The 15942-nt window shown below is 37.3% G+C and overlaps 1 protein-coding gene across 1 annotated transcript in view; it reads left to right on the forward strand.

Annotated features, from left to right (window-relative positions):
- EMCN (endomucin) overlaps window positions 1–15942 on the forward strand; it is a 108348-nt gene that overhangs the window by 75666 nt on the left and 16740 nt on the right. The window contains exons 6-11 of the mRNA XM_044224409.1: window positions 560–655; window positions 1118–1171; window positions 2864–2959; window positions 6052–6076; window positions 7684–7745; window positions 13219–13292. Coding sequence (XP_044080344.1) covers window positions 560–655; window positions 1118–1171; window positions 2864–2959; window positions 6052–6076; window positions 7684–7745; window positions 13219–13253 — 368 coding nt within the window. The 3' untranslated portion in view covers window positions 13254–13292. The remainder of the gene's footprint in view (window positions 1–559; window positions 656–1117; window positions 1172–2863; window positions 2960–6051; window positions 6077–7683; window positions 7746–13218; window positions 13293–15942) is intronic.

Consider the following 15942-nt stretch of genomic DNA (forward strand, 5'->3'; position numbering starts at 1 on the left):
TAGAAAAGGCACATACGTGTAAAGAACCACTGACTTTTAAAGGTGAAAATGAAGCAATCTTCCATGCTATCTTCCTCAATCCTTTTAACCAAAGCCTCAGTGGCAATCTTTTATTCGATCACTAAGAAACAGGATAAAATCTGAAGTCTTGTGCATTTATGTCTATTTGAAGTACATGTGTTGGAAAAAAAATATATCTCTATTCCCCCAAAGTTGCAATATCTGAAATGTGACTGCTGCTTCCAAATAGATCTGCATCCCACAAAATTTTCATGCAGCCGGTGACACAGACTGCAGCCTAGGAAAGAGACTTACTCCAGCTTTCTCGGCCAATCCTTCAAGATGTGATACTGATACCCAGCTCTTGTGATCCCAACTTTAATCATCTTTACAGGAGGAATAGAGGAACTTACAATTTAATGTATGATTTTGTGTATCCTATGATTCCACAAGAAACAGTTTTCACAGGTCCTCAGAAATGCAAACTGTAAAATCAGCAAAGAAATTCAGTAAGAAGAATTAATACCCTCATCTGACTGGATTTGTGATTTCCCTACAGGGGAAAGCTCTCTACCTCCGGAGGGGTCAACTTCTCATACCAGTACATCACCCTCAGTCTCAGTAACAACGCCAGGAAACAACTCCCAGTTTCAAGGTATGACTTCTGTGTGCATGAGTGGACATGTGCTTTCCTTGATCCCTTCTCACCAAGAAAACCTTATGAATCTTTTTTTAACAGTTTTATCAAGGTATAAGTGAAATACAAAACAAAACTGCATATCCGTGGTAAAGCAAGGACACAAGGAAACTTTGAAAGTGATAGACATGTCTATTACCTTGATTATGGTGATAGTTTCACAGGTATAGGCATTTGTCCAAACTCGTCAAATTGTATACATTAACTCCCTACCAATCTTGATTTACAAAACAGAGTTCTTTCAGAAGGAGGGTTTTTGTTTTTTGTTTTGCTTTGTTTTGTTTTGTTTCCACTTGAAACCATCATACCTAGAAATCACAGAGGCTTAGTTAAATGGGGTGGTTGGGGGGGGTGTGGAATGTGAGGATTGGCATACATTAACCAAAGGTGACCTATTGTTTTTCTTTTTTAAAATAATAGGTACTGAAGATGCAAAAAACGCAAGCTCTTCTTCAGCCAACCCCTCTTACTCCAGTGAGTAAAAGACGTTTCTTCATTTGTGTCAACAAATATTCAAAATGTTTTAATGTGGCTGATAACAGAGAGGATTCGATTATAGACAGTCTTTTATCAACTTTGCTGAACCTGGAATTTCATTATAATCCTACCTAATTACTGCCTGTTTTGAGAATTTCCTGCTGTTGGGTCTGGTTTTAATGAGCACACCTTAGGGATTTTTTTTTTTTTTTTTTTACCCCAGCGTTAAGCGATTACCACCAAGGGTCAAGGTGAATGGATAAGACTAGTCTCAGATAAGCCAAAGTGCATAGGCAGAGAGCTCCATAAAGATAAATTGTTCACCTTCACAGAACTTTACCTTATGTTAAAAATGGCCTTTAAAGAAACGCTCCATTTTATCCAAAACATAAATATATCATGTAACCTATGTGTGTATTCTAGGACTAAATAGAAAAAAAAAAAAAAAAATCCACTCACTTGCCTAGAAATTAAGAATGAGAAGAATGTATATGAAGCAGATGACAAAAGATGATCTAGATTTAGGTAAAACCATCCCATTCAAAAAGTCACCACTGCATTTATCGACCTGCTAATTCACAGCATGTTCATTTTTGGAGGCACTCATGATCTCACACAAGGTCTAATATGAAGCATATATTTAACTATAAAATTGGAAGTAGAAGCCATCCTACAGAAAACTGGATAAATACGAGGAGGACATATGCAAGCCGATGAGAATACTCAGTAAACTATCACAATCACTACGGCCTCTGCATCTCTGGTTGTATGACTATGACAGCTCTGTCTTTTCATCACCGTTGTCTTCACCTGGGCAATGACTGTCACAAAAGAAGACCAGATGCTAAAAGCCAAACCAAAACAGCAAGACCCTCTTCTGAATAAAAACTCACCCCAACTTACTGTCACAACACCACTCCCCTTAATGTGTGTACACATACACACGTACATCATTCTTGAACCATGTGCTCATTTTTAGAAATCATATCCATCCTGATATGCACTTATGTCCACTTATGCTATTTTATGCCTTTTCTAGTTCTAAGATATTATTATGGAAAGATAAGCCGTAAGTACACTGGCAGAGAGCTCCATAAAAATGAACGGTTCACCTTCACAGAACTTTACCTTATGTTAAAAATGGGCTTTAAAGAAATGCTCTGTTTTAGCCAAAACATACATATCATATACCATGCATGTGTACTCTACGACTGAGTAGAAAAAATCCACTCATTTCCCAAGAAATTAAGAATTTCTGTATTTTTTAGGAAGCCCACATCACAGCTAGAGCAGTTCCAGTACGTGATAGATGATAGATAGATTGATTGATTGATTGATCAATCGATTCTGGTAACCGTATTATAAAGTAGTAAAGAATATAATGTGTGAATGTGGATTTATAGCATAGAGGACATCTTCTGCTTCTCCAGTCTCTAAGGTGAGGAAACCAGCTCCCGTACGTTTGGAACTTGATTTCAAAAGGCTGCAAGACTGACATCAAGTGGATACATCAGAAATGACAACTAGAGGGAAACCTTTGAATCAGATACATCTTCTTTGCTGAAAATATAGTATGTTTAATAGAGTGATGTTTAAAGAAGGAAAGATGCATGCCTGCTTTTGTTCTGTAAATTCTTTACTGTTAAATTCAATAGCTACTCTAATTGCCAACGTCTTCAATACTTTTAGGTATTATTTTGCCAGTGGTGATTGCTTTGATTGTAGTGACACTTTCTGCATTTGTTCTTGTGGGTTTGTATCGAATGTGCTGGAAGACAGACCCAGGTAGGTAACAGAGTTTTGTTTCATTTTGTTTTTTCAAAGGTGAATGTACGTTCAGTCTAAACTTGAATTTAAACAGTTACGGGGAAAGAAGGATTACAGAAAGAAATAAAATGCCCTATTGCTTGATCACAGAAATAGAGGGGAAGGGACAGAGAAATCCACTGAATGCTGATGAATGAATTGATGAGAATTACCTGCTGGTGGCAGATATTATCAGATATGGACAGAGTCTTTTTAATGAAAGAACCCTCGTTTTTGTGAGTGGCCAGGGGATTATAGTAGTTAACGGAGGCATAAAATGACATACCTTATCTGTAGTGAAGAATTTTTCCACTTCCATGTGACAGAGAATAGAGGTAAGCATTGCTAAGAATTTAGGTGAGGGCCCCACAATCTCATGAACCGGGGAGTGGGGGGGCAGAGCTTCCTTTCAGGGAAGGTTGTTCCGTGACTGTGTGTTTTGCTGATTAATTCAGCTCCTCAGAACTAAACATGATTGCGATTTTTAGTGGGTTTTAAGCTTGACAATTCTTTCTTATCCGCCTTAATCTCTCCCATGGCATTTAAAGTCTTTCCTCGCTTCTTTAAAAGTCTTTCCTTCTCTTCTTTACTGCTGCTCTCAACTATAGAGAACACACGGAGAGAAGCTGGAGGGGAGGTGGGTGAAACGCATGTGGGGATTAAGGAGAGCACGTGTGAGGAACATGGGGTGATGTATGGAAGTGATGAATCTCTAAATTCTCCTGAAACCAAATGCATTTTTTAAATATTTATTTATTTGAGAAAGAGAGAGCATGAGTTGAAAGGGCAGAGGGAAAGGGAGAGAGAATCTCAAGCAGACTCCGTACTGAGTGAGGAGCCTATCACTGGACTTATTCTCACCCCCCTAAAGTCATGACCTGAGCTGAAACCAAGAGTCGGACACTTACCAGATCACGTGCATCACGCTGGCTCCCAAAATTGATTATTTTTATAAGATATGCAAGCCATACTATTTTTTACCCCATAAAGAGTGTGCCCCCAGGGCATTAAGGGATGCTGTTCCTGCAGCCAGTCTCCGCCATGCACCACACAGAGAGTTCAGGGCACAAGCGTGACAACACAAGGCAAAGTTAACACACAAAAAAATAGTAGTGTTCATTTTAGCTCTTATTGGAAAATGAGCAGAAAACAAATAAATGCCTTTCCTTTTGAGAGTTTGTGAATGAACTTCTTAATAATGTCTGAAATATGTCTCCTTAGTCTATTTCCAGAGGGCAAATAGCAATTTTATAAATCAGTTTACTTTCTCTAAGTTTCTAAACCACCAGTCCTATCTTTTATGGGACATTGACCATCTAAGTTGAAGCCTGTGGGTGTTGAGTATGTAGGATAGGTAAAAAAAATTAACGTGCTAAATCCACTTGTAAAAATACCCTACACTGAAAGACTGCTTTGCATAAGAAGATTTGCAAATATGTTATTTGAAAAGTTGACATTTTCTAATGAAGAAGATGAATTGGGTGAATTGGATCATTCAGGGAAAATAAGTATAAAATTCCTACAGCTATGGAGAGTTATTGTGGAGGCATATAATACTTTATAACAAAGTTCAGCAATTGTACAATTAGCCAAATCTATTTGGTTATTGTTAACTTTGTTTTCCAAACAGAAGTTTCACAGCATTGTTATTAAATTAGCACCATTAAACACCTACAGTTAATCTCTCCTGAAGTATGTGGGTGAGACTTCATCAAGTTCAGAAAATTTGTAAACCCTCTCTGCTCTGTGGAAGACAACATGAATCAGAGATTTCGGTATGAAATTAAGCTTATCTAGATAATGTTGACAGCAGTCTGAGCTTTAACCCAAGGAAGAACAGCCTATATGCAGAAGGTAATCTTTTGGTGTGCATCTATCTGCTAATGAAACTGAATTACAGTATTCTGAGGAAAAGTATTAAAACAGGCACGCAAAAAAGTATCAACTCATTCTGAAATAGGGTTATGAGCATCACAAGTGATATCATACATAACACTTAAAATAGGAAAAAAAATGCTGTTAAAATCCTACTGATGTTGGGAAGATAAAGTTAGATTGAGTTAAAGAATAGCATATGGTGCCATGAGTTGAATCCTAGGGATTAAGAGTCATGATGGCATATCTTAGCCAAGGTGACAGAAATAGAAGTAGCTAAAATATCAGTGGAAATCAAACTCTTTGTAAAACAATGATGGTCACCACCAAGAGAATTGTATTTAAAGGGCATATCCCAAAGACAAGGACTACATTAGAGGTGAAAGGAAATCCAAGAGACAAAAGCTGAGTACCTATGAAATAAAGCCACAAAAAATTGGGAGCAAAACAGGGGGGACCCTAAGCAATTACATTAGTTTGCTTAAGGCCTCACAGATTAATGATGCAGGGTTTGACCAATGCTCCCTAACATCCAAGGCTTTGTGAAGAACAAATCATTCTGAATTCTCACTCTATACCCTAAATGTCTTCTGTCAGACCCTGGTGGAGCAGCCCAGCAAAACAAAAAAAGATTAGTTACAGTTAGTAACCTCAGTGACATTTTGCAGAGCACTTTTGAGAGGCCAAATCAGTGGGCTCCAGATGCAATTAGAAACAAAGTCTACATTGTTGTTCACCACAAATGCAGTGATTTGTGTCTCCAGAAAGAGCAGTGTATGAAGGAGAGCCAAAAATTCAATTCTCTGGTATAAAAAGGTAATGCGATACTTTGAGGAAAATTTTTTTTCAGAGATACTGAAATTAACTGAGACATTTTCTAGTGTCTGTGGGATGTGTGATAATGGATAGTAGTTTCACATAACAATATGAAACTATAAGATTGAAATTAGTCCAGAACTAAATTCAGTGGAGTTGGCCTACTTCGGACTATCCCAGGAATGTATCAGCCGTACCTGAGGAATAATAGGAACCATATCTGAGAAAAAGACTAGTGGAGCTGGAGGGGAGACAAAAAAGTTACAAAATGGCATCATAAATATCTCTGCCCAGAAAGTAGCAGAGGACTTGGAGTTGTTTTTGTTTGTTTTTATAGTCAAGCTCCTCACAGCTCTAATAAATGTTCTTTCCTTCCCTAGGCACACCAGAAAATGGAAATGACCAGTAAGTAGCAACATCATTTTTTTTTCCCCCAGAAGCTCTGACCCTGCCTTTTATATAAGGGGAAAAAAAATTAATCTTCTACTTACACATTTTGGTTTATTTTTTAAATAATCTGTGTAAAAAGCCCAAGAAACAAGGTTTGGCTCTTTGTCAGAATTCCCTGAATCAAGAGAGAAATTCCAACAACTAAAGAGACATTGTTCTAAATCTTGGATATGGTAGTAAAATGAGAAATCAAAAGGTAAAATGCAGGGGCGCCTGTCTGGGTGACTCAGTTGGTCAAGCGTCTGACTCTTGATTTCAGCTCAGGTCACGATCTTAATGTTGAGAGATCAAGGCCCGTGGGCTCCACGCTCAACAAGGAGTCTGCTTAGGGTTCTCTTTCCCCACCTTTCTCTGCCCCTCCCCCCACCTGTGTTCCCTCTCTCTCTTTTTCTCTAAAATAAATAAATAAAAACAAAAATAAAGATGAAATGCAAAGATAGAAGAATGAATATAAGTAACTATAAGGAAAAATCTCATAGAAAACATACTTGGAGATTAAGAAGAGCTTTTCCAGTGAAATTTTCAGTATGTTTATCACAGGGGATAACCATGACTGCACCGTGAGACAGCTCTGAGTGGCTTTATCTTAGCAGTAGATGGTTATTCTATTTTGAGTTTACCAAAACAAAAAAAAAAAAGCAGTTGTCATTAATCCAGCCAGCTGTTAAAGTCAAGGTTCTATAAAGAAATAAATTGTTTTAATATCAAAAACAAGTTTTGTAGTTAAGACTTCTTTGTTGACCCAAATTTGCAGCCTGCCTTCACCTAGTAGTTTTTGTATGTTCATCGAATAGTGGACTTTAAAAATAATATCCTTAGGTCACCTATCCTTCTTATGTATTCGAAATGGTGTCTCTTGAGATGTCCAAGAAACTACTCTGGATTTGAAACGGTTTCGAATGTGGGAAAGGATAGGTGGGAACTCTTGGTCAGAACAGACACTTTACTGCAGGAGCCACAGCTTCATGAAAAGAGCTCCCCAGACCTCAGCATGGGCCCAAAAGGCTGGGAAACACCCCTATGTCTTCCCTTTCATAAGGCAGGACTGGAGGCCTGTGCAATATGGACCTTGTGAGCAATGTTTCACATGACCCGGTTTTGTGTTTGATTTACCTATCATTGCTTAACAGTATGACAGAGATTTTTTTTTTTAAAGATTTTTTTTTTTATTTGTCAGAGAGAGGGAGAGAGAGCGAGCACAGGCAGAAGAATGGCAGGCAGATGCAGAGGGAGAAGCAGGCTCCCCGCCGAGCAAGGAGCCCGATGTGGGACTCAATCCCAGGACGCTGGGATCATGACCCGAGCTGAAGGCAGCTGCTTAACCAACTGAGCCACCCAGGCGTCCCTATGACAGAGATTTATTGGCTTGATTCTAGAAGTAGAAAGTGCTATAAAGTTATATGTATGTCTGTATGTAAAAAGACACAGGTTTGTCATAGAAACACATAAAAATATATATTCTTGCATATCTTCTTCATTCTGTTTATATCATTTATATTTTCTTTCACAGACATGCAATGTTAATTACTGTGGTGCTGACTTATATTTTCTGTTCCAAATAGACCTCAGTCCGATAAAGAGAGTGTGAAGCTTCTCACTGTTAAGACGATTTCTCATGAGTCTGGTAAGCTCCCAGATTGCTGATTAGCTGCAAATGGTTATTTCAAAATCTATCTTGGATTTTGTTCAGGCGAAACACAACCAAAAAGCATAATTTCTTAAGAAATAGACAATAAGTAACTTCCCACAAAGCAAAATTCTCCCCTACAGAAATGATGACTCCTAGAAATATCGTTTTTAGTAAGATCATTGGACTATTGTACTTTAAGAGGTTGCTTTTTATAATATATATGAATATGTTCCAAAGAAGGGGTGATGACTCGACAGATTTTCTACTCTGTGTTAGTAGCACAAAGGACTTTAATGGTTTTTATTATTGCTGTTGCTTTGTTTCATTTTTGGTAATGACTACTTATAGTCAACTGGAACCTGGATTCATCATGTAAAATGAAATCCTACTTTGTATTATATAAAATTATATTGTATGATATAAAATTTTATATAATTTTAATTGAGCTTCCCAATGAAGAGAAAATTCAATCTCCTGTTGAAAAAATTTGTTTATTTTTCCCAATTTCCTACATTTTTAAATTGGATTTGAAATGTATAAATTTTCAAAATATAGGTATGATTTGTATTAATTATATTTGCATCAAGAATAATGAAAAATGAGGTGCTAAGTAAATATGAAAACATATTTAAACATGAAATAGCATAGATTTTTTTCTTGTTTTGAATAGACCATAGATTTAAAACCTCAATATTATAAAACAGATATATAAAAAATAATTATTCTCTCTACAAAACAATCCATGTGGATCTAATTTAAATAGCAAGTTACATGAATACATTCACAATATTCCACTCCCCATTTTACCCATACAAAATAGTGAAAAAATACAGATACCCGGTCAGGTGAAAGCTATGGGAAAATAAACTCCATTGTATATATGTAGCAAAAAAAGCAATTTTGTCAAACAAAAAGCAATCAATATTGTCCCAATTCAAGAGCAAGATACCAACAGTTGAATGTGGTCCCAACTTTAGGTGGAAAATTCTAATGAGAATCAACTACAACATGCAAACAGAGAAGCCTTAAAATTTGAGGGTGCCCGGAATCTGCAGACATGCTCAGACTCCCCTCATGGGAGTCAATTTCTTATGAGAAACATTCTTATGTCTCCTCTACGCTTTCTATGCACACATTTATTTTAGTCCCACACAGTTCTCTTAGAGGTAACTATCTGAATGGGCAAGGGAGTAAAATTCATTCATAAGATAATTGGAAATCATTTACAGGTTTCTCCTGGTTATTCACCAGTCTTGACTAAGTTGCCAAGCCTATTTTACCAGGTCAGGAAAGAGCAGCCTACATGTGAACTAATCCTAAGTAAGGATCCTGAATGTGACCACCCCATTTCCCAAGAAAAGCTTTCAGAATCGGCCTATAGCTTGCAAGAAAGCATAACAATAATTTTGCATGCTGTCCTTATTTCCGTGGGGATTTAGCAAAACACATTGCAGCCCCAGGGCTCTCCAAGCTATGGGAGACCCCGGCTCCATCTAAGAGGCCCTGGCTATCCTTGTCAGGAGAGGCCTGTGATCAGGGTCACCTGTCCTACCTCCCATTTCTACCAGGGAAATGACAACTGACACCAAATTGAGGATTGGGGATGGGGAAATTCCAGAGAACCTTGTTTTTTGGTTGCAAATTTAATATCTGAGTCTTCTTTAAGGCCCAGGGAAAATTCGACCTAATCTGGTTTTTCCCACTCCCATAACCAAGTGAATAGTCCATGGGGGATAGTTAATTAGACCCTTAGTTCTCCAAGATTCCTTTTCCTCATAAGTCAATTTTCAGGTCACGGGTCTAAGGAGGAAATATCATCACAGGAATAATAAAATCTACTCTCTGGTCTTTTTGTTTCTGCCGATCTTAACTTAGGAATCATACCTCTTTTAATGAAATAACCTCTCAATGGTCAACCTACCTGATTAACATGGAAGATATTTGGTGGTAGAGCAAAACTGAAATTGCTCATTCAGAGTCAGTTTCAATCGCCTAGAATTAATAATTAAAACATAACTATCTCCAAATGCTGTTTATACTACAATTTTTACTAAAGTCTGCTTCCTGAAACACTCATCAACAAATCTCTGTTCACTTCCTTTTAAATGTATTCAAATATGCGTTTTTAATAAAACTGTGCTCACTACACTCAATAGAAGTTACATTGTTATAATTATTTTACCTAAATATCTTTTGCGTGACCGTCACATTTTTCCCAAAATATAACTAGAGTAAAATCTGAAATGAGAAGTTTGATATAAATTCAGGCTTAGCTCAATTTTCCACTATCTCCTATATAAAAATTTTTAAAAATGTAGAAAAGAATTTGATAGAATAAATACCTGTCTACCCAGGACTCCAAATTGATGATTGTTACATTTTATGTTATTTGCTTGTGGCCTAAGAAATGAAATGTTAATGTGCCTCAGTGGTAACAAAATGAAATTTGAGCTTCAGTGGCCAAAAGAACTCATTGGATTGGTCAGTACTTTAATTTATAAGCTCTGGTTTCCTATTTCAGAATAAATTATGCCATTTTGGTGGTCAATAAATCATGTTTCTTTTTTTTTCCAATTTATTTATTTTCAGAAAAACAGTATTCATTATTTTTTCACCACACCCAGTGCTCCATGCAAACCGTGCCCTCTATAATACCCACCACCTGGTACCCCAACCTCCCACCCCCCCGCCACTTCAAACCCCTCAGATTGTTTTTCAGAGTCCATAGTCTCTCATGGTTCACCTCCCCTTCGAATTTACCCAAAAGCACATACTCTCCCCAATGTCCATAACCCTACTCCCTTCTCCCAACCACCCTCCCCCCAGCAACCCACAATAAATCATGTTTCTAAGGAAACAATGCTCTGCAGCAACCCACCTACAGTGGAAATGCCAGTGGGTGCTAACGTATCTGGATTTCCAGAAGCCTCCAAGAACCATGATTGTTGTTCAGGTCATTTTTTCCTAGTAAGACAGTTGCTTACTCCAAAGCCTCCTCTAAAAAGGCCATGGTATTTATCCATCAACATTTCTTGCTTTCTTCTACTATGTTCTTTCGTAAACAGGTTCTTCTGCTAAAAATGTAACCCATAAATGTTTAAAATTTGATTATTTATTTTCTTTAATATGAAAGAAAACATTTGCTAGAGTATGATAGGAATCTGCTTTCAGATTGAGCACCAAACATGGCAGATCAAGGAGTCCTTTATGAGAACATACAAGATCCCACTCAACTGTAGTAAGTAATCTTGCTCCGTTAAACATCATCATGCCTAAAAAAAAAAAAAAAACCATCACCATGCCTAACGCCAAAATGTACATGCGACAAGGATGCATTTTAAACATGACCCCCACTTGCGCATATCTCAGAAAGTGAATATACATGGTCTTATTTTTAATATCAAAAACTTTAAGAATTATGAAGAAAAACTGCTCAAATTAATGAAAGAATAGCTGACTTCACAGAAGAAACAAAGCATAATATCTTTGAATTTAGTTTTAAAGCACTACTTGATTTTGAACAATTTGGAAGAAGAAAAAGCAGATCTGAATCATTATAATATTCCTCTGCTTAGAAAACTGGTAAGTTTGTATTATCTAAGATGAAGTTCAAAAACTTTAGTATGTCTACAAAGGCCTTTTGTGACACACCAAGACTTCTCTTGCTCAGTCTGTGAACCACTTACTAACTCATATTCTCCAGACATCATGCATCTCCTGCCCCCGTCTTTCTTGCTGAATTCAAGCTCTTTTGAAGGAGAAGATGGTCCCTTGGTCCCTTTTGTCACCCCTTCCCTTCTACTACTTCACCATTATGGTAATGACACATTATTGGCATATTACTATCATGCCAATACTAATTAGTATGTTATGGTAATTATTAAATGTACAGTCACTGTTTTGCTTATTTATTTTTACAAACAAAAAAGAAATGTGAAGTGTGAAGATGAGCAAGAAGATCAAAAGATTCAGAAAGTCATTCACAGATTCAGCGTCTGCCTTCTCAGCTCTTCAATGTTTGGCCATTCCCTTCATTTCCACCAAAGCTTCCTTGACTGTCCTTGGTGTACGTAGTATCTCCCACTTCTGAACTTATTTTTTCATTTGGCAAATCAACATGTATCATTGCCTTATGATATCTCTTCATGGCTTACACTGCCATTTTAATATTAGACCAATTATGCATAATAGAGAATAGGGAGAACTAGAGAATAGAAAAGACTTAAAAATTATTCATGAAATCCAATGCAATGCAATCACTGTTGGCATTGGTGTATTTCCTTCTAGTTGTTTTTTTTTTTTCCCCTTCTAGGTAGGTGTTTTACTCACTTTTATCATATACATCATTATTATAACTTATTGGATTCATACTGTGATTGAATCTTTCTCATATTTCTATTACCAATTAGACAGCACTTAGAAGGAGATATTAAGAACTGGATTGATTTTCATATGATTTGCTTTAGATGACCCTGACAAACAGCAGGGGTTCAATAAGTGTTTATTTTTTTCACTTCTCATTCCTGTCCTTCATAGCCATGGATTCCAGGAAGTGCTGTGCTTTCTGCAAAATAATGATATGAGCAAAGAGTTGTTCTGGAAGGTGTCTGGGAGGGCTGTCACTCTGAAAGTGGCATCTCTCAGAGCACAGCACCTAAGGGGTTTTTAAGGGCATCTCAAGTTTGTTCTCCTCATCGGTCTCTGGCACTATTATCACCGCGATAGTGCTGGTGACAGGTAACATCAACAGAGTTCCCAGAAATAGGTTTCTAAGTGACATATAAAAGCTGGAGCAAAACAATGACATTTATTCTCAAAGCCAGAAACTTTGACCCATACTGCTTTTGTATAGTATGGCTGATGTTGATAGTTGAACCTACCTGAAAGACACAGGTAGTGTGAATGTGTTGATCATGGAGTCAGGGGCATATAAAAACACTTGGAATCATCAGCTTCCTATCAGCCTAGGTCAATATTTATATTGGCTGATGGAATAACATGATATTTTGAGTAATATGCCCTGTGCTGCTCTGTATATCACCAAAGGGTTTATGTTGGCCTCTAAATTCATTTTTACAAAAGTCTCTCAATTATTTAAACAGAGGAACCATTCTAATGGCTTCTTGATAAAATGGCACTTTAAACATATAACATAGTTTTGCTTAGGATCAGGGAAGAAACAAAAATCTATACCTCATTCCCTAGGGTGCCTCTCTTGTTAACTCACACACACACCCCCAATTCCCAGGGAGTTAGTTAGCATTGCTCCTTTAAGGATCATGTTGATGGTGGAAAAAGCTCATAAATCTTGCTGAACAGTTTCCAAGCAATACCAAGAGAAAAGTTGTGACTCTTGACATTCTTGAAGGAAAATTGGACTTTCCTGGAAAAAAAAAAAAGCCAAGAAACTTTATTTTCATCTTTCACTCTCTGAGCTCATAGATCAAAACACATCTTCTGTTTGTAGGTGAGCACTCTGCACAAGGAAAATCCAAGAACTGACAGCTTGATGAATCCTCCCCACACCTGGGCAATAAATATGTAAGTGTTTTTTTAATTTTATTCACTGAGATGCTCATTAGTATCTGCTTTGTTAGAGTGCTGCAACTTAGATTATTTCAAAAGACTTTTACAAGCTGAAAAGTTAATGGTTTGTGTCAATGAAACCATCCTTATCTATTTGTCTAAAAACAAACTCCAAGAAGCCTTGCCAGAGGAGTGCATATGTTGGGGGCTGTAGAAGATTCTTCCAGTTGCCTTGCGCACCTCAGAAATGACACAGTTCACTTGACCTGTTGGTAATGTTTTCATGTAAAAGCAATTTGCCTTTACCTCAGTCGGTATATGCACGATAACAGTGGTGGTTAGACAGGGTTCTATAGCTAACAGAGAATCCAGAATGAGAATGCTTACAAATTTTCAGTTCATTGCAGGAAAAAGATATGACACAGCAGCTGCACAAGTAAAGATATGCATCATGGCCAAAGGCTGGTTCAGGGCAAGGGTTTCTGAGAAGGCAGGAGGGAGGCTCATCTGTCCTCACACTGTAAAGACTATACCAGGATATACTTTCTCTGTGGATGCAGGAACCGTGGATGTCTTGTGTAAGACACGTCAAACAAGGTGATCCAAAAAGGTAGTCTCAGCTGGGGTTTCTTATACCCAGCTGGTCACAAGGGCATATTGTTGCTGTATAACTAGCTGAGGGACAGAGTCTGCCAGTGTCTCTATGAGAACAGATGCAAATGAACAATCTCATTATAGCAATTTTAAATCAATAAATATGTGAAATCTTCTGAAACTATGGTTATGAGCAACACTGTTATTCTGCATGTCCTCTGATTTGTCCAGGAATTAGTGCAATGCAGATTCACTTCTTATTTCAGTAAAATGTCTCAGGCCAAGTTCTTGCATTGTGGAATTAACCCTCTCAGTTTAGCATGAGATTGTCTTTTTTTCCCCCTAGAATTGGGTAAAGAGGTCTTCTTCTGATATTAATTTAGTTTTCACAAGAAACATTGATTAAGTGCCCTCACAATTAGTGTTTGTTGCTTTTTAGAAACTGAAGAAGAATTTATCCTTTGGTAACTAAGAGTAAAAGAGCAAAATACCAAATAAATATGTATATGCCCAGAATTGACCTGACCACTATGGTAGGCACTCTGGGTAGTGTCTAGAGGGAGAACCATTATTGTTGTGTTCACTCCCCATGCTTACTATCCAGCCACTAACACAGGACTATTACAGACACATAGAGAGTGCTTGCTGAGTAAATGATGCCTGCCAATGTTTCTCTGGCCAGAAGCAAGAGATAGAGACAAAGCATCACCATCCAGATGTGAATACCAGTATCACAATCCTATCTCTTTCTAGCCACCCAAGTGGATTAGAAAAAGGGGAATCAGAGTCTGCTTATCCTTTTGCACTGGGCAATTTAAGATGCAAAGTTTGAGAAGTTGAGAAATTTAAGTTTGTTGAAATAGATGGTCCAAACCTACCTAGGGCATGGAAAGCTTCCTTGCATACCCACTATGGTTTCTTGGCAACCTTGTGGCTAGTAAAAAGATGCTTTCTAAATTATCAAAATGCTTAACTATTTGTGACTCCAATTTAGAGAAAGACAAAGTCTTCTTTCTAGTCAGAAAGAAAAACTATACAGAGATAAGGAATATTGGTGACCCAAACAAGTTTGACAAGATAAATTATCGTCCAGTTCCCATTCCTTTCCAATTTTTTGTAATTTAAAAAAATTGCCTAGCCTTTAATTCTACATCTTTCAATTTGGAGAAATAAGTAGCTTTTGTTGCTCTTCTATGTAATTTTGGAATTATGTAACAATGTTCTGAAGAATAAAGATCAGAAAATAAAGAGAAGAAACAAGTTTGACATGTCAATCCTACAATGCATCTTACTTTTTTTTCAGTATGTTTCTTTTGGCAATCATTGTACTTTAATGTAGTAACCAGTGAGAATGACTTTCTAGGTTATTAATGAGAAATCAGGTTTCAACTCAGAGATTCAGAATAAATAGGAATACAGTCATCAGAACTAGGAGATTTGGGAATAAAAGTTGAGAAGTCTGGATCTGTATGCAACAGCAAACACTGATATGGAAAGTTCACAGTGTTAAAAATTTTCATCTCAAAATCCAATTCCAGAATAATTTAATGCTCAGTGCTTCATATATTGATCCTCTATTTTGTGCAGAGCATTATATTTAATGTGATTTGCCAAGATAGACAAAACTTCCAAAATACTTATAATCTATGATCTTTGCCCTCTGCAAAGCTTTGCCTAGTGGGAACATGACATCACATTTAAGAAATAAGATAATAATAATTAAAGAAAAAAATTAAAAGCTATATGAGCATGATTGATACTGATTCATCAGTTCAAACAGATTCTAAAATCTCTGAGACTTTTATATCAACAATAGGAAGATCAATAAGGGTTTCAAATATGTTATCCTTTCACTGAAGATGCACTGCTCTACTTAGGGATCATAACTTTTTAAGAATAAGAAAAGAGGGTGCCTGGGTGGCTCAGTGGGTTAAGGCCTCTGCTTTCGGCTCGGGTCATGATCCCAGGGTTCTGGGATCGAGCCCTGCATCGGGCTCTCTGCTCAGCGGGGAGCCTGCTTCCTCCTCTCTCTCTCTGCCTGCCTCTCTGCCTACTTGTGATCTCTGTCAAA

Source organism: Neovison vison, chromosome 11 (genome assembly GCF_020171115.1).
Source record: "Neovison vison isolate M4711 chromosome 11, ASM_NN_V1, whole genome shotgun sequence".
Lineage (NCBI taxonomy): Eukaryota > Metazoa > Chordata > Mammalia > Carnivora > Mustelidae > Neogale > Neogale vison.